The sequence below is a fragment of the Rhinoderma darwinii genome, chromosome 1, assembly GCF_050947455.1.
Source record: "Rhinoderma darwinii isolate aRhiDar2 chromosome 1, aRhiDar2.hap1, whole genome shotgun sequence".
NCBI classification, from domain to species: Eukaryota; Metazoa; Chordata; class Amphibia; order Anura; family Rhinodermatidae; genus Rhinoderma; species Rhinoderma darwinii.
In genome coordinates, this window is record NC_134687.1 from 138,689,868 (window position 1) to 138,708,511 (window position 18,644).

The 18,644-nt window shown below is 43.8% G+C and overlaps 1 protein-coding gene across 2 annotated transcripts in view; it reads left to right on the forward strand.

Annotated features, from left to right (window-relative positions):
* CLGN (calmegin) overlaps positions 1–18,644 on the forward strand; it is a 57,813-nt gene that overhangs the window by 12,656 nt on the left and 26,513 nt on the right. For both annotated transcript variants that reach the window (XM_075860420.1, XM_075860421.1), the window contains exons 4-9: positions 4,957–5,015; positions 7,700–7,841; positions 10,188–10,269; positions 12,389–12,581; positions 15,155–15,344; positions 17,590–17,703. In XM_075860420.1, coding sequence (XP_075716535.1) covers positions 4,957–5,015; positions 7,700–7,841; positions 10,188–10,269; positions 12,389–12,581; positions 15,155–15,344; positions 17,590–17,703 — 780 coding nt within the window. The remainder of the gene's footprint in view (positions 1–4,956; positions 5,016–7,699; positions 7,842–10,187; positions 10,270–12,388; positions 12,582–15,154; positions 15,345–17,589; positions 17,704–18,644) is intronic.

The following is an 18,644-nucleotide window of genomic DNA, read 5'->3' on the forward strand; positions in this document are numbered from 1 at the left end:
GTGACCTGTCACTTCTTTGGCCGTAATTGGAGCCGCTATTCATTGACTCCAATGAATAGCAGCGCTAATTACGGCCGTAATTGACGCGGCGTTCAAGCGCCTGCACATGCCGGTACGGCTGAAATTACGGGGATGTTTTCAGGCTGAAACATCCCCGTAATTTCAGCCGTTACGGACCCCCGCCGTGTGAACATACCCTTAGCCGGAATTGCAGGGGAACAAACAGCTTGTTCTCAGGAAGGTTCCCGGGAGCTGAACCTTGATCAGCAGCAATTTCAGAGACTAAATCAGAATCGATCGAGGAAATGATTATACCTGGAGGCAAAATACAAGCAGGATCTTCCTCCGAAGGAGGGCTGGCCATGAAGCTACGCGACAGTGCATCAGCCTTAATATTTTTAGACCCAGCCCTATAGGTAACCAAAAAATTTAATCTGGTAAAAAATAACGCCCATCGAGATTGTCTCGGGTTTAGCCTCCGGGCAGATTCTAGGAAAACCAGATTCTTGTGGTCGGTAAGGACCGTTACCTGGTGCCTAGCCCCCTCCAGGAAGTGGCGCCACTCTTCAAATGCCCATTTAATGGCTAAGAGTTTGCGGTTGCCAATATCATAGTTACTCTCAGTTGGCGAAAACTTCCTGGAGAAGTAGGCACAGGGGCGGAGATGGGTGAGGGACCTGGTACCCTGGGACAAGACAGCCCCCACTCCCACCTCAGATGCGTCAACTTCCACGATAAATGGCTCCATTTGGTTGGGCTGAACCAGCACCGGGGCCGAGATAAAGCACTTCTTAAGGACCTCAAAAGCCTGGACAGCCTCAGGAGGCCAGTGGAGGAGATCAGCTCCTTTGCGAGTGAGGTCCGTAAGAGGCTTAGCGATGACCGAGAAGTTAGCAATAAATCTCCTGTAATAATTAGCGAACCCCAAAAAACACTGTAACGCCTTCAGGGAGGCAGGTTGGACCCATTCGGCCACAGCCTGAACCTTGGCGGGGTCCATGCGGAATTCATGAGGAGTGAGGATTTGACCCAAAAATGGTATTTCCTGTACCCCAAACACACATTTTTCGGTTTTGGCAAACAGTTTGTTTTCCCGAAGGACCTGGAGCACCTTCCTGACATGCTCAATGTGGGAGGACCAGTCCTTGGAAAACACCAGTATGTCATCAAGGTACACTACAAGAAATATCCCCAGGTAATTTCTCAAAATCTCATTTATGAAATTCTGGAAGACCGCAGGGGCATTACACAACCCAAAGGGCATGACGAGGTATTCAAAATGGCCTTCGGGCGTGTTAAACGCAGTCTTCCACTCATCCCCCTCTTTGATGCGGATAAGGTTATACGCCCCCCCGTAGATCCAACTTAGAGAACCATTGGGCCCCCTGAACCTGATTGAAGAGATCAGGAATCAAAGGAAGGGGATACTGGTTCCTTACCGTGACCTTATTCAGGCTACGGTAGTCAATGCATGGCCTAAGACCACCATCCTTCTTCCCTACGAAGAAGAAGCCAGCACCTACCGGAGAAGTAGAGGGACGAATGTAACCGTTGGCCAGGCATTCCTGGATATACTCTCTCATGGCTTCACGTTCGGGACAAGAAAGATTAAATATCCTACCCTTAGGAAGCTTAGCTCCTGGTACCAATTCGATAGCGCAATCGTATTCTCTATGAGGAGGTAACACTTCGGAGGCCTCCTTAGAGAAAACATCAGCGAAGTCCTGAACAAACTCGGGTAGCGTGTTCGCCTCCTCAGGGGGAGAAATAGAATTAACAGAAAAACATAACGTAAAACATTCATTACCCCATTTGGTTAGCTCCCCAGTATTCCAGTCAAACGTGGGATTATGCAAATGAAACCAGGGAAGGCCTAGAACCAAATCGTACGATAATCCCTGCATCAACAGTACAGAGCACTGCTCCAAATGCATGGAGCCAACAAGGAGTTCAAAAACAGGGGTATGCTGTGTAAAATAACCATTAGCAAGAGGAGTGGAGTCGATACCCACTACTGGGACAGGTTTAGGCAAATCAATCAGAGGCATAGCAAGAGACATAGCAAATTCCACAGACATGATATTAGTAGAGGACCCTGAATCCACGAAGGCACTGCCAGTAGCAGACCTACCACCAAAAGAGACCTGAAAGGGAAGCAAGATCTTAGTACGTTTCCTATTTACGGGAAATACCTGTGCGCCCAAGTGACCTCCCCGATGATCACTTAGGCGCGGAAGTTCTCTGGCTGCATTCTTACGCTTAGGACAGTTGTTCACTTGATGCTTGTCATCCCCACAGTAGAAGCAGAGACCATTCTTCCTGCGGAATTCTCTACGTTGTTGGAGGGAGACGGAGGCCCCGAGTTGCATAGGTATCTCTGAGTCTTTTGGGGAGGAACGAAGCAACCGAACTTCGGGAGGCATCATGGGGGAGTCGCAGGAGAAAACATAAACGTTCACGTTGTCGTTCCCTGAGACGTCGGTCAAGTCGTACCGCTAAAGCCATAACCTGGTCTAGGGAGTCAGAAGAGGGATAGCTAACTAGCAGGTCTTTCAGGGCATTCGACAGACCCAACCTAAACTGGCACCTTAAGGCAGGGTCATTCCACCGAGAAGCTACGCACCACTTCCTAAAGTCAGAACAATACTCCTCAACAGGTCTCTTACCCTGACGTAAGGTCACCAGCTGACTCTCGGCAAAGGCAGTCCGGTCAGTCTCGTCATAAATAAGTCCGAGAGCAGAAAAGAAACAATCAACGGAGGAAAGTTCAGGGGCGTCAGGAGCAAAGGAGAAGGCCCACTCTTGGGGCCCTTCCTGGAGCCGGGACATAATTATACCCACCCGCTGGCTCTCAGAACCTGAGGAATGAGGCTTTAAACGAAAGTAAAGCCTACAACTCTCCCGAAAGGAGAGAAAAGCCCTCCGGTCCCCTGAGAACCGGTCGGGCAACTTGAGGTGGGGTTCAAGAGGTGAGGTGAGGGGAACTACCAAGGTAGCATCAGGCTGGTTGACCCTCTGAGCCAGGGCCTGGACCTGTAGGGAGAGACCCTGCATTTGCTGAGCCAGGGTCTCACGGGGGTCCATAGTGGTGTCAGGGACCAGGGTAGACTAGGTATGGGCTTGTGATTATGTAATGACGGGGGGTAGGGAAACGGACAAGTGAGCCCTAGTCTACCCGCCACTCTGTCCCTGCCTACTTGCAACGACCCGCCCTAGGCGACGGGGTACAACTGGGCGGCGGTCCCTGCGCTCAGTAAGTGCACGACAAACACGACAAACATACAAGGGAAAGGGGCAGTTGCCCACGGCAACACCGTGAGCAACCAGAGTGGTGAACGAGCCGAGTCAAGCCAGGAGTGTGCGAGGTACCAAACGAAGAGCAGAAGAGTAGTCAGTAAGCCAGGGTCTGTATGGAGCAGGATCAAAATAGAAGGAGCTGTAGCTGGGCCAGGAAACCACACGAAAAGAATCACAAGCACCGAGGGACAGGAAGGGCAGGCTTAAATAGACCGAGGGCGGGAGCTAGCTGAGTCTGGCCAGGTTGCGATAGGCTCTCCCACTCCTAAGCCTGCCAGCCTGAGTGGTGGAAGCTGGAGTCAGTCTCAGGGATGTAGATTCAGGTGCTGACTGATTAATTATGGGAGTTAACCCCGAAGCTGTGCCTGGCAGATCCTTTACAATGACATCCATGGTGCACTATTATAAAGACATTGAGGGAAATTTATCAACTTTTCTACGCCAGAAAAGTTTCAAAAAGACCCAAAGGTCGCAATTTGCTGTGAAAATTGCGGCTTTTAGTTTTCTTTACAAACGCCAGAGCCATTGTTTAAAAATAGGGGTGTGGCTTACAAAAAGAGGATGGGCCACAGCAGAAAACTGGGGGGAAATCTAAGCCAGCTTCTAGCCCCGTACCCAGATCGGACTACCTTCCCACTGTCAGACTACCACCCATTAAACAATAAAAAAATAAGTATACTTACCTCACCGCTCCACTTCTCCGGGTTCCCATAGGCTCTAACTACCGGCTGTGGCTGATACAGCTCATTGACGCTGGGCAGTGCCAAGACTTTGTATGTGATGATGTTTAGGGCTGCGTGGCATATAAGGCGCCTCCTAATAAGGTTGTCGCATCTTACTCCAGCAGAGCAGATAGCGAAGACTGCCGTATGAAATGGCGTCTTAGTAAGTCTGTTCCGTAAGGTTGGCATAGTCGGCAGGAGATATATAGGTACGCATTCGTAAACATATTAGACTTTGTTCACATCTGTGTCGGGGGTTCCATTCATGGTTTCCGTCAGACCTTTCCGTCAGGGGAACCCATGAACAGAAACCAAACTGAAACCATAGCTTTCCATTTGCATAACATTGATTTCAGTGGTAATACTTCCGTTGCTAATGGTTTCCGTTTGTCTCCGTTCCGTAAGGTTTCCGTTTTTTTGGCCGGAATCAATAGCGTAGTCAACTACGCTATTGATTCCGCCAAAAAAACAGAAAGCATTAGCAACAGAAGTATTACCATTGAAATCAATGTTATGCAAACGCAAAGCTATGGTTTCCGTTTGGTTTTAGTTTATGGATTCCCCTGACGGAAATGTCTGACGGAACCCATGAACGGAACCCTGACACAGATGTGAACGAAGCCTTACGGACACAAAGAGCAAAAGAATATTTGAGTTGGCAGCAAAATAAGAGTTTATCTAAATCCCTGCTCCCTGGCTAGTTGGTCATTTGCCAACCCTTTGTGGTCTAGCCAAATTTTCACATTGTGCCTCTTTTCTCAGAGAGATTCTTTTTTTCAACAGAATCCGCAGGTTGATCGTACATTATTAACTTGCCTGAAAAACAAATTTTTTGCAAAAACGGAAATAAAATGTGGCAGGTCCTCAGTAAACCTTGTGGTAAATGTTACAAAACTACTTACAATAATGCATTTAATTGGCCTATACTTAATTCCAGATGGGTCCTCTCCAAAACCATGAAGGAAGATGCTGATGAGGATATTTCTAAATATGATGGTAAGAAATGTGCAGGTGGAGTTCTCATGGTGAGGATGGTGAGCCTCCATGTGGCAGCTGAGATATTGCTTTTATGCTCCACATATGTGTTCATTTATAATGTTGACTATGTGCTTTTCTAAGATCATTACTCCGTATGGCACACGTACTGTAGCCGTTCACTACATCAGGGAAAATCCTGATGCAGTTAGTTCTGGTAAGTTATGAGAAGTTAATACATATGTGGTTTTACATTTGAAATTATCTTTAAAAAAGCAACAGCTTTATTAGAAGTGATACCATTATGATATGTGCACACGACCAATTTTCAGTCGTAATGGAGGCGTTTTACGGCTCGTATTACGCCTGAAAAGACGGCTCCAATACGTCAGCAAACATCTGCCCATTGCTTGCAATGGGTCTTACGATCTGTGCAGACGAGCCGTCATTTTACGCGTCGCTGTCAAAAGAAGGCGCGTAAAATTACGGCCGCGTCAAAGAAGTGCAGGACACTTCTTGGGACGTAATTGGAGCCGTTTTTCATTGACTTCAATGAAGAACAGCTCCAATTACGTCCGTAAAAGACACCGCGAAAAAACGCGTGCACTTGTAAAAACGTCTGACGTTCAGGAGCTGTTTTCTCCTGAAAACCGCTCCGTCATTTCAGACGTTTTTGGCGTTGTCGTGTGAACATACCCTTATAGTTTTGTTTTTTTTGCATGATCACATATTCAAATAAAATAAAGAAGCATAAATTTAAAAAAAATTGATCATCGCTCCGCTTCTCCCCCCAGGATCTTCTCAGGCTCCATCATCAGGCCGACGTGCATACAAGGTCCTGACGCTGGACATTGTGTGCTGCGAACCTGCGTTGCATATAATGTCTTAACGCTGCTTAGTGGCCTTATGATGGAGCCTGAGTAGATCCTAGGGGGAGAAGCATAGCAATGAGGAGTGTACACTTTATTATCTTATGTTCAATTGGGTGGGGGAAGAGGGATGAGGCCAAGCCGTGCAAATACCATTGTTACGCCACAATTGGGGCGCACTGCTAACAGAAAAATGTGACAGATTTATTAAAGAGAACCTTTCACCTACCCATACATGTGCAGCATGTAATGGGCAGGGCTGCACGAACTCTGGGGCACTTTACTTTTTTTTTTTCTACCCTCCTCCGTTATTTAGATATCTGTGCCGTTATATTTGGCGCCCGATAGTTAAATTATCCCCTGAACTGTCAATGGGGCGTGTAATGGCAAGGGGGCGTGTTACTATGGCTGTGACACTGTCCAATCAGATACGGACAGTGTCACAGCAAAAGAGGAGAGCGTGTGCGCGCGCACGCTCTCTTCAGCTGTCGGCAGACAAGGACAAGGCTGATCTCTCGCGAGAGATCACAGTCTTGTACTTGTCTGCCGAACTGGTAAGGGGGCGTGTAATGGCAAGGGGGCATGTCACTGCTGCGGACAGTGCAAGAGCTGGAGAGAGGAGAGGAGAGCAGGCATGCGCACGCACGCTCTCGCCCTCGGCAGACAATGACAAGACTGTGATCTCGTGCGAGAGATCACAGTCTTGTACTTGTCTGCCGAACTGCAGTGACACGCCCCCTTGCCAGTTCGGCAGACAAGTACAAGACTGTGATCTCTCGCAAGAGTTCAGCGGTCGGCAGACAAGGACAAGACTGATGAGTGAGAGCGTGCACGCACACACGCTCTCCACTCTCCAGCTCTTGTTGTAACGCTGTCTGTTGCTGATTCGACAGTCACAGACATGTTACATGCCCCCTTGCCATTACACGCCCCATTGACAGTTGGGCGCCAAATATAACGGCACCGATATCTAAATAACCGAGGAGGTTAGAATTTTTTTTTAAAGTGCCCCAGGGTTTGTGCAGCCCTGCCCATTACATGCTGCACATGTATGGGCAGGTGAAAGGTTCTCTTTAAGAGGTGTTCGTCTCAATAAATCTGTTGTATTTACTCCAGTGGAGTATGAAACTCCAGTCTTAATAACTCCCCCCTATATTTACAGTCTGCTACAGTTTATATTGGCTTTGTTTACTGTGAAAGAACACACAATTTGAGTGAAATCTAATTAAACACAACAATTTCGTTTTTACTACGTTTTTTTTTTTAACTGGACATTTATAAAAGAAGCAATTTTGTATCACAGGACTCAAGGGGGCTTATCTGGGGTTTCTCCTTATCTTCAAGGGCTCCAATGCACAATGTCTTGTTTAACCACCATCAAAGCCATGAATTGATGGGCCATTAGGAAAAATCCTGTTAATCTGACATGGGAATATTTTTGTACTGAATTTGGCCAGATTATTATAATTGTCAGACCATTCGATACCAGACTTATCGACATTTAGTAAGGTAACATTAGTGAATACAGTAAAAGTCCAACAGAAGTAGCAGGGCTGAATGTAAAGCGCAATAGAAATCCACTCTTATTACCAATCTATTAAAAAATTTCCAGACTTTGCTGATGTACATAAACATAACATGGAACTGTCATGTCCAAAGGGATGTCCCGCACTGCGCATGTGACCACATTTACTCTGGAGCTGTTGGATGGTCACATAACAAGAACATGGGTTATAGGTATTTTACTTGAATAAATTGCAAAAATATTTCACTGCCATCTGGTTTCCATAGTTAACTGTATAATTATTTATTTAGTATACTATATTTATATTTTAGGTCAATGGGAGCTAGAAGAATTGAAGGAAAACAAGTTATCAGGAGACTTGGGTCTTGTCCTGAAGTCCACAGCAAGGCACCATGCCATTTCAGCACAACTAAAGGAGCCTTTTGTGTTTGATAGTAAACCTCTAATTGTACAGTGAGTGTTCCACTTTATCATCCTATAAATAGAAATACGCTGTGTGGACAGTGATATTTTGACTTTACAATCGCAATTAATTGTACAAATTGATCATATCTAATAGATATCCCAGCAATTATTGCCTGAATATGATAAAGGAATGTATTGGGTCTTGGTATTCATGATGTGGTGATATAATGGACTTAGTACAAGTTTATTGACGAATATCTGGACTTAAAGATGTTCTTCTAAATGTAACTTTAAAACCTAGAGATTAATAATCCAGGCTGATATGAGGAATGGCATATCTGCTGCCAAATAACTTTTTCCCTTCTCTGGTGTGTGTACTGTGCGATCCAGTTTTGAGAGGAATATCTTTATGATTTGAGACAGAATGGTTATTAGGGATTTATGAACTAACCGCTAAAGGCTTTTTAATGGGGTTGTCTGGTAGTAAGTCGCTAGCAACCATTTATTATCCATGACAAAGCTCATCTATGCTACCACCCTCTTCTTAGGCCAGGATCACACACCGTTTTGATGCAGGTTTTTTTTTTAGCCAAACACAGAAATGGAAAAAACTGAAAGCATTGCTCAGAAATAATGGATCTTCTATTAGGACTGTGAGATGAAACATTTAAAGTGAAGAAAATGTTCATAATCTGTAAAATGCTGCTAGTAGGGTTATTTAACATACCAGGGCCATTAATTCTGCCCCCCAAGTGCAAGTTTCCAAGCTGCTCTACACGCTATAGGTCTTTAACCCCACAGGCAATAACAAAATGGCTACATGTTACTGGACTGTGCAGTCGAAGTTGCCAAAATGACGCCCCCCTTTGCGGCTCAGAAAAATTATAATTATATGAACGTGAGGTTCTTGGTAAACATTTTGATCAAACTGTAAAAGCTCACTTGTCACTCTACAGCAACCTCTTAAGTGGGTCTCCGTTCTGGCACATAGAGGGGGTCCCAAGCGGAGGACCCCCCTCTATTGGTTGAGGGGCGACAGCGGTTGCTCTGATGAAGCACCCCCTGTAAAAACCTATAGTGTACAGAGCACCTGGGAAACGAACTTCTATTTGGGGAATTAGAGTGAAAGAATTAACAGCCCCGGTATGTTACGTGGCCCTAGTAGGTTAATTCCTATATGTCTAAAAATGGAGTTTCCTTTATAACAATTGACTTTTACTTAAATAATGTCATGTTATGTCATAATGATTTAGCCTTCATTTCAATTAATTTTTATCAGGGGTGTCCAAGAATTAGAGCTCAAGAGCCACATTCATATGTGACAAGGGGTGCAGACACTCATTAGATGTTAAAAAATTAGATATCACTGGAAACAAATACATTGAAAATGTATTAACACATTACAACCAATTATTAAGAGAACATGAAACAACCAAAAAGACAACTTTAGTGTAAAAAAATCTTCAAGGGAATCTGTCAGCAGTCTTGAGGTCTCAAAACTGCTGACAGGGCCATATAGGGCAGGGGAAGTGCATTGTAAACTTACAAGTTGCATGACCAAGAAACCAATGTTGGCAGTCACAAGTACCACTCTCTGCTCTGATTGACGGCTCTAGCAGCCAATCAGTAGACCACTAGAGCCGTCATTCAGAGGGATGGGGCTTGCAATGTTCAGTGCAGAAGCACTGGCACATCAAGTCCCGCCTCAGTGGCACTTATGATCAGCGCGCCAGAGGAATTAAGCATAATATTCGCTGTCATGCAAATAGAAAAAAATTTAAGTTTAAAATGCTCTCCCGCTCCCCTATATCGACCAGTCAGTAATTTTGAGACCTCTAAACTGCTGACAGGTTCACTCTAAGTTACCGACACATTGGGCAAAATGTATTACTTCTGTCCTAAATGTAGACTGGATAAAACTAGACCAGAGAGGCAGAAACTGCACTAAATGTATCACAATGGCGCACGCTGTATGATAAATTTGGCACAACTGGCTAGACATGTGAGAAACATTCCTTTCCTTATGCCGTCTAATGGCTGGCGTACTTTACACCAATATTTTGTGGCAAAAAAATTGTGCATGATGTTAACAAATCTGGTGCATTTTATGACTCCTCTTATCCGAGCTGTTTCTAGACACTTTTTTAAAACTGTCTTGTGGAAGGTGCGGAAAGTTTATAAAACACATAATAAATTTGGCGCACGACATGTGCCCTACTTTTTGGCACAAATTGCACCAGAATTCTGCCTCATTTAGTAAGTAAATCTTCCCCATTGTTCTGTGATGCAAACACTAGTAGGGCTGGCTGTGATCCTGACCCATTATCCAAGTCATTTTATGATATTTTTGGTGTCCTGCTTCTCATCTGCATATTTTTTTATAATCCCATTTAGGTATGAAGTGAATTTTCAGGATGGCATTGATTGTGGGGGCGCCTATATCAAACTTCTATCTCATTCAAGCGATCTGAATCTGGTGTGTGAGTTGAGTTGCACTTATATCATATATATAAATATATATTGTATTTTCCCACACCTCCAGTAGGTATTTCCAGGGTCACTTGGTTTATGATTGCTGAATTATGAGGTTATTAGGTTTAGAATTTACCCCCCCCTCCCTTATTTTGGTGGGATTAATTGATCTAATGTGTATAGGGCCGGTCTTAGGGTATGTTCACACAGAGTTAGGGTATGTTCACACGGCTTATTTTCTGACATTTTTCGAGCCGTAAACGGCCGAAAAATCGGAAACAGAATGCCTCCAAACATCTGCCCATTGATTTCAATGGTAAAAACGGCGTTCTGTTCTGACGGAGCGTTTTTGTACACGATCGTTTTTAAAAACGGCCGGGTAAAAAAACGCCCACGAAAAAGAAGTGCATGTCACTTCTTGAACCGTTTTTGGAGCCGTTTTTCATTGACTCTATAGAAAAACAGCTCCATAAACGCCCGTAAAAAAACGCTGAGAAAAACGCGAGTTTGCTTAAAAAATGTCTGAAAATCAGGAGCTGTTTTCTCTTGAAAACAGCTCTGTATTTTCAGGCGTATTTTGTTAAGCGTGTGAACATAGCTTATATGACCAAGCAGAAAAAATCGGCCTCAAAATTCCATCTGGATTTTGAAGCAGATTTTGAAATGCAAGCGTTTTGACACCTCTTTTGACACATTTTTTTTTTTTTTTTTTTACACAGTCTTATTAAGGTGTTTTTATTCATTTGTCTTGCCGGTTATTGATTTCAATGTAGGTTTACAGACGGAAACCGCTCCATGAAGCTTTTTATTCCGTGAGCTGTCAAAAATTGCCCGGGAAAAAAAAAGCCTATATCTCCCATTAAAATCAAAGGAGAAAGATTTGGGGCGTTTTTGGCACTGATTCCTATGTGGTTTTCATGTCGAGATCAGCGGCAAATAACACTGTGTGAACTGGGCCTTACAGTCCTCCAAGGCTTGGGAAGGAAGGATTGGGCATGTTGAATTTCCATGCCCGATCCTTTGTTCCCCTGGGATAAATCCGCCTCTAGATATGTCTGATACTGGAGTAATCCTCTCTCCCAACTCAACCAATGCAAGCATTTGTTCTTCTTTTCTCAGATTAGCGTCAATGTTGTTAAACTCCCTTCCCTGTGAAATTCCCACTACTAATACAACGTGATAGAAATAGCTCTGCTTCCTCTTAGAAGTGTGACATAATGTTGCTTAAAGGAAAGGTGTCATGATTTATTTTTATTTTTTATTATTATATTGCTTTTAATATAATGTACACAAAAATTTTATTTATTTGTGTTGTCACTTTCTACTTTTTAATGTATTCAAACTTTTACTTCTCTATGGGGGCTGCCATTTTTTTTTTCATCACTGTATGTGTTGATTAACGACACATACAGAGATATGGCAGCACAATGCATAGGACACAATGAACGGCTCCCGTCCATTACCTCTACTATCTGGCTCTGTACTGCGCAGACGCAAGTCAGAGTCACACAGCAGAGGAGCTGTTTGCAGGGAGATAGCAGGCGCCATTATGAAGACCAGCTGCACTGCAGGTAAGGTGTGTGTCTCTGTCTGTCCCCCTCTCTCTCTCTCACGGACCCCCGCTCTCGTGACCCCCTGACGGCCCCCCCGGCGGGCCCCCGCCCCCCCCCCCCCCTGGTCCCGTACAACCCCTGTAAGCATTTCCCCCAGGAATATCAGAAATCACCTGTAAATATAAGTCATGAATACCATCTTATACTGTTTTCTAGAGCCGCTGCATGACAACCGATGCAGCCCCGTTACACCCAGCTTTCCTAGAGTTCTGCATTAAAAAGGGAGTAGGGATATTTCACTACATACCGTAATTAGGCTATTTACATTCAGGGGTCTGGTAAAGTTGGGTAACAGCCTGTGAAAGAGCTGTAATGGTGGCTATGTTGGTTATTACCCAACTTTCCCAGAAGCAGGTAAAACCTTGAAATGGATGTTTTGGAGGAAATGTTTATGGGATTACCAGATGAAAGTAACACTAGAATGATGGCAGGGAGAACTATATGTTTATTATGTGATATTTTACAGTAATAATAAATAGCTTTTTCTATAAAATGATTTCTCTTTCACAGGATGAATTCCATGACAGAACCGCATATACAATTATGTTTGGTCCAGACAAGTGCGGAGAAGATTATAAACTGCATTTCATCTTCAGACATAAAAACCCTATAATCGAAGATTATGATGAAAAACATGCAAAACGGCCTGAAGTTGACCTGAAGAAATACTTTACTGACAAGAAGACCCATCTTTACACTTTAAGTATGTTATTCAAAGTCCTGCAGATAAATATCAGATAAACTGATCAGTGCCAATTACGCTAAGAAATGTCTCGCTTAATAAGGGTAAGGGTATTTGGTGATGCTCCGTTGGATACCGTTTGTCACAGATATTCTCACTTAGAGGAAATTCTTCTAGGGGAGATTACCTATGTATATACAACAGCCATGACTCTTTTTTTCTGTTGGATTCAAACTAAATTTGACAGCAAGAAATCTCTGTAGGTCTCCAATTGTAGGCTTACGGCAGAACAGGAAGACCCCGTTGACCTCTATTGAAGCCCCATTACGTCTCCGTACAACTCAGAGCCTTAATATGGCTATGTGCATGAGGCCTAAAGTATATGTCCTGAGTGTTTTATTTATACGAATACCAGGCATGATCCAGTTTTGTTTCAGATTGAATTCTCAGCACAATTCTGAATTTTAATTTGTAGTGATTTGTATATGTTGGCTTAAAAAGGATCTGTCACCTTTTATAGGGGACAAAGTGGTGAGAGATCCTCTTTAAAAATTAAGAAACGTTACTCTGCACACCAGTTTGGAGAAACCTTTAGATTTTTTATTTTAATGCCAGTGACCGTGTTGACGTTTCGGTCTTATCCTAGACCTTCATCAGGCACTGAGGCCTCATGCACAAGACCGTAAAAATTGTCCATAATATGGTCCGCAATTACGGACCCATTCAGTTCTATTGGCCGTGGACACCTTTCCTTATCGCTACGGATGGGTGTCCGTGTCGTAGAAATGTTCCGAAAATTATGGAACTTGTCTGTTCTTTTGCATTTTACGGGCCGTGCTCCCATACTTTGTATAGGAACACAGCACGAAAATGCAGGCTGCCGTCGGTGGCCAGCCCTGCCCGCAATCACGGGCCGTTATTACGGGCACGGACGTGTGCATGGGGCCTAAGCTGTATGGTGCATCTGTGTGTTGGCGCTGTAGAATTGCGGCTAATTGCTATGGAGGTGCTAATAAGGTCCTCAGTTTGGAGCCACTTTGATAAATATATTACAGAATTTCATTATCATCAATTTCATAATATACGGTTATTGGAATCAGTCACTTTACAAGCAGGAGACAGTATAATAATAACCCCACAGGGCTGCTTGCAATTCACATACCCGGATGCCTCCTTGTATGCTCTACCAGCTGTATACAGGCAGCCTGTTTTCAATCACTGCAGGATTAATATCGGAATCACTAAAAAGAACAGTTTCTAAAATAATATTATACTAAGGAATCGCTGATAATACTTTTCCATTATATCATCTTTTTAAAAATCTGTAATACGTACTTTATGCCGTTCTATTTTAGTGACTGGAATATTTTCGGTTGCAGACTCGGAGATCAGAAGATCTCCAAGTCAGAAGATAAAGCATCTCTGTGCCCGGAGGAGAACTGCAAGCCTTTCATTCTAGCAATAAGTGGGGGTCCCAGGTCACAGACCCCAACTGATGACATTTTCTGATATTTCTCAGTGACATGTCAGAAGATGTGTTACAGTAAACTTTACGTTTTAAGTTTTTATTTGATGAAAAGCATGGTTGAGGGGCTTGTATCTCTAAGGCTGGGTTCACACGACCTATTTTCAAGCGTAAACAAGGCGTATTATGGCTCGATTTACGCCTGAAAATACGTCTCCAATACGTCGGCAAACATCTGCCCATTCATTTGAATGGGTTTGCCGACTACCTGTAATTTACACGTCGTCGTTTGACAGTTGTCAAACGACGACGCGTAAAATGACTGCCTCGTCATAGAAGTGCAGGAGACTTCTTTGAACGTAATTTGAGCCGTTTTTCATTGAGTTCAATGAAGAACAGCTCAAATATACGGCCGTCAATGACGCCTCGCAAAATGCGAGGAGGAGCATTTACGTCTGAAACGACGGAGCTGTTTTCTCCTGAAAACAGTGTGTCATTTCAGATGTAAAAGGCAGCTATCGTGTGCACATACCCTAATCCTTTCTGATTTTGGAAAAACAAATGGGTCCCACTGTTAGTTTTCATGGAGAGATGACCGCACGTACACAGTGAACTTCCACAATTCAATAGAAGCCTATGAATGCTCTCACTTGTATGTTCCCATAATAACTATTGGTGTTTTTAAGGAGATGGGCATGTATGCCTGCATTAGTTCTAGACATCAATAGGATACTGGGACCTGGGGCTTCTACCAATGTTCTCTGTGAAAAAGATATTTTGATTGGCATGGGCAATAGTGGTTAATCAGAAAACTAATTTAAGGTACCAAAGACAAAAATGTTCCTTCTTTTTAGATAAAACATGAAGTAATGCAACCGCTAGAAAAGCCAATGAGAATGTCAGAATATTTTAGTTACTAATTCATTAGGTAATAGAAGAAATGTACAAAAGATCTTTTAGTAAATCGATTAGAGCACATAGTTCACTACCGAAAATCCTTACACAAATGTACTTCCCCAAGTGAGGTAGTAAAAGAGAGAGATTCGTTTATAAGACATTAATAAACTGCCTGGCATAAAATGCTATGGGGAAACATCTAACGATTTATCAATTCTCGTTGGGCTACCAGTTCTAAAGCCAGACAACACATATGAAATGCTGATTGATCAAACCGTTGTTAGCCAAGGAAGTCTTCTGGAAGATGTCATACCACCTCTGAATCCACCCAAAGAAATAGATGATCCAAAAGACAAGAAACCTAATGAGTGGGATGAGCGCCCTAAAATTCCTGATCCTGATGCTGTCAAGCCAGAAGACTGGTAAGAAAAGTCTTATTATGTAGTTCTGTGAGATCTGAATACTAACTGATCAATCCAAAAAAAAAATATTAAAAGAAAATTTCCAGGATGAGTAATTCTTTTCACATAATTAAAGACGCTTATAGACAATAAATTGATTTCAGCGAGTCTTAGTTTTTGGGCTGGATCAGATTATGGAGATAATCTCTTGTGTATAGTTGGCCATACATAGGTCTTTATGCCCCCAATTGCACCGGATTTATAATCCTTGCCAGTGATCATTATCGTACGGCAGAGATCATTGCAGAGGCATACATTACTAGATATCGGCACTAATGACAATGATTTTCCGTGTAACAGATGACAGTCGATCAAATGCCACAATCACATTACATAGTTCAAACATCAATACACCTTAAAGTAGACAAAGCCTGCTGATTTCTGCAGGATCTGCCGACAATCTGATGTGTATAGGGGTGACAGCAGATGTTAATGGGAGAAAAGGATCTAATATGTCGGATTTTAACACGCCCAATCCTATGTCTCACAGCGGTTTATTCTTCTCATCCCATTGAAGTAAACATGCAACCCCGGCCGAGCCAAGTGTTCATTATTATTGAGGAGTTGGGAGGGATAACTGTTGGCTTAAAGCTATCTCATATGTATGGCTGTCCTAAATGACAGCTGAGAAAAATTAAAAACAATTCCTATACCTGTTACTATGGAACAAATCTTGGCCAAGCCAAACTTGCAGGTTAAAGGTGTTGTTATGAAACAACCCCTTCTTGATCAGAAGCCGACTTTTCTAACACACGGCAAACAGCTCTTATCTCCGGGAGTAGCAGCGTCTGGCAATATGGCCGCTGCATGGGAAATGTAGCCTTACATGTTATACGTTCGAATGAATGGTCGTCCATGTAATTCATGGACATGCCAGGTGAAAGCAGCTCTACGTTCTGGCTCATAGAGAAGAGGATCCCCCTCTATGTTGTCCATATACCCGATGTCACGAAGCGGGCTAGTGGACCCACTAGGTCATACCGCCGTAGCGGGGAGGCAGCTGGCCAAACAACCGGAAACCCCATCAATACAATGTCCCACACAATGGTACCTGGATAGTCCAGACAGTGGCCGCAGCTCTGGCACTGATTGAGATGGGTGCAGCAGATAACGCCAAACGTGGCGGATGACACAGGTGCCGCAGGTTGCACCAGACGTGGCGGATTCCTCCAGACGTGGCAGATGACACAGGACGTGGCGGATTTCTCTGGACGTGGCAGTTGACACAGGACGTGGTGGATTCCTCCGGACGTGGCACATGACACAGGACGTGGCACTAATCAATACTATAGGCACAGCACGGGGAACAGGAAACAAGGCACTGGTAACAACTGGAACGGGAAACACTAAGGGACCATTTGCAAGACAGACTGGGAAAACTAACAACGCTCAGGCAAGGATCAGAAGGCCTGGGGCCTTCTTATAGACCAGGAAATCATGACAGTTGATGATGATGACTATTTCCTTTGTGCGCGCGCTGGCCCTTTTAAGGCCGTGCACGAGCGTGCGCGCGCACCTTACGGGACACAGCAGACCGGAGCGGAAGTGAGTGCTGGCGTCTCCTAGGAAGGAGACGGGGACCAGCGTTCACGGATCCATGGCTGCAGGCGTCGGGAGGTGAGTAAACCCGACGGCCCGCGGCCATGGACGCTACACCCGATAGGGCATATCGTCAGGGATTGTGTCTACGAGGCAAACTCTCTAATATGGGAATCCGTTCGCCAATTATTTCATACGTATGGACAGCTTTAGAGGAGTTTGGCCTTGCATGAGAAAACGGGGTCCTTTATGTAACATAATTGTAGATATGATATATCTAAGACACTCTTCCACAAGTCTGAAAAGCTCCTGTAACCATAGGGAGTGGTTAGCTTTTAGTGTGATGTCATTTGCTGAGTGGATGCTTATATATAAAGAGAGGGAATTAATAATTTAGTCTGATAAATAATAATTCCATATTGCAGGACTGTAGACAGCCAAAAGCTAAGTAGCAAATGCACTTTAAATAATACGGATGCTGTCTAGAGCTCCAAAGTAATTTCTATTAATTTCATTACAAGGACTTCTTGTCTCCTGGATTTTACATTATTTTCACATTATCCCTCTGTCAGGCACTCATAACTTTGGTGGCCATGTTATCCTAAAGTGACCCTCTTCGTGGAACTGTACGGTGTCTGAGTTGTTTTTTTATAAATATATTCTTTAGGGATGAAGGGGGGCCTGGTAAAATAGAGGATGTGAGTGCTGTGAAGCCAGAAGGCTGGTTGGATGATGAACCTCATTTGGCACCCGATCCAGAGGCTCAGAAGCCAAATGACTGGTAAGAAGCTGTTTTACTCGTATGATGTTCTTTTGTGTGTTTAAATATAGATGTATTACAAAAAAAAAAAAAAAAAATCCCTAGGGCTTTGTTAAAAAGCTAATATTTCAGAAATGAGTTTAAAGCATATGTTCACTTTTCAGCTCCATTTAAGTTTATTTGTAGATATAATAAAAAGCTGTCATTCTGTTAATGCACTGGTTTGAGTTACAGCATTTTTATTGCACAGAGCTGCATTTACTCTTCTGATGGTTGTCATTGGAAACAGACACATCCTTAACCCCTTAACGACATGTCACGTACAGGTACGCGGAAGCCGTTAAGGGGAAGTATGGAACGGGCTGAGCTCGCTCCATACACAGCGGGTGACGGCTGTGTTATACAACTGACAGCTCACTGCAACAGGTGGAATCAAAGATCACTTTGATTCCGCCCGTTTAACACCTTAAATGCCGCGGTCAATCGCGACCGCAGCATTTAAATAGTGAGAATGGGGGCACACCCTCAAACACGCCATCGCGCTCCTCTGTGGCACGATTGGCCATTTACAGTGGTTGTTATGGCAGCCTGGGGGCCTAATAAACTAATAAAGGCCCCCAGGTCTGCCATCTTTGTACTCCTTCGAAGCTCATCCTCCGGTAGGGCTTCAAAGGAGACTGTCAGAATCACAATATACTGCAATACATTAGTATTGCAGTATATCATGCAAGCGATCCAGTGATGTGGGTAAATAAAATTCCTATTTTTGGATGTGCTGCCTTTTTCCTTGAAAATTGTTGTATCCTTCGGATAGGTCATCAATATCAGATCGGTGAGATCTGACTCCCGGCACCCCAAACGATCAGCTGACTGAAGAGGCTGCAGCGTTGGTCACTGCAACCTCTTCAGTATTTACCAGGCACAGCGACCTGTACTTCCGTAGCAGCTGTGCATGAGATTGC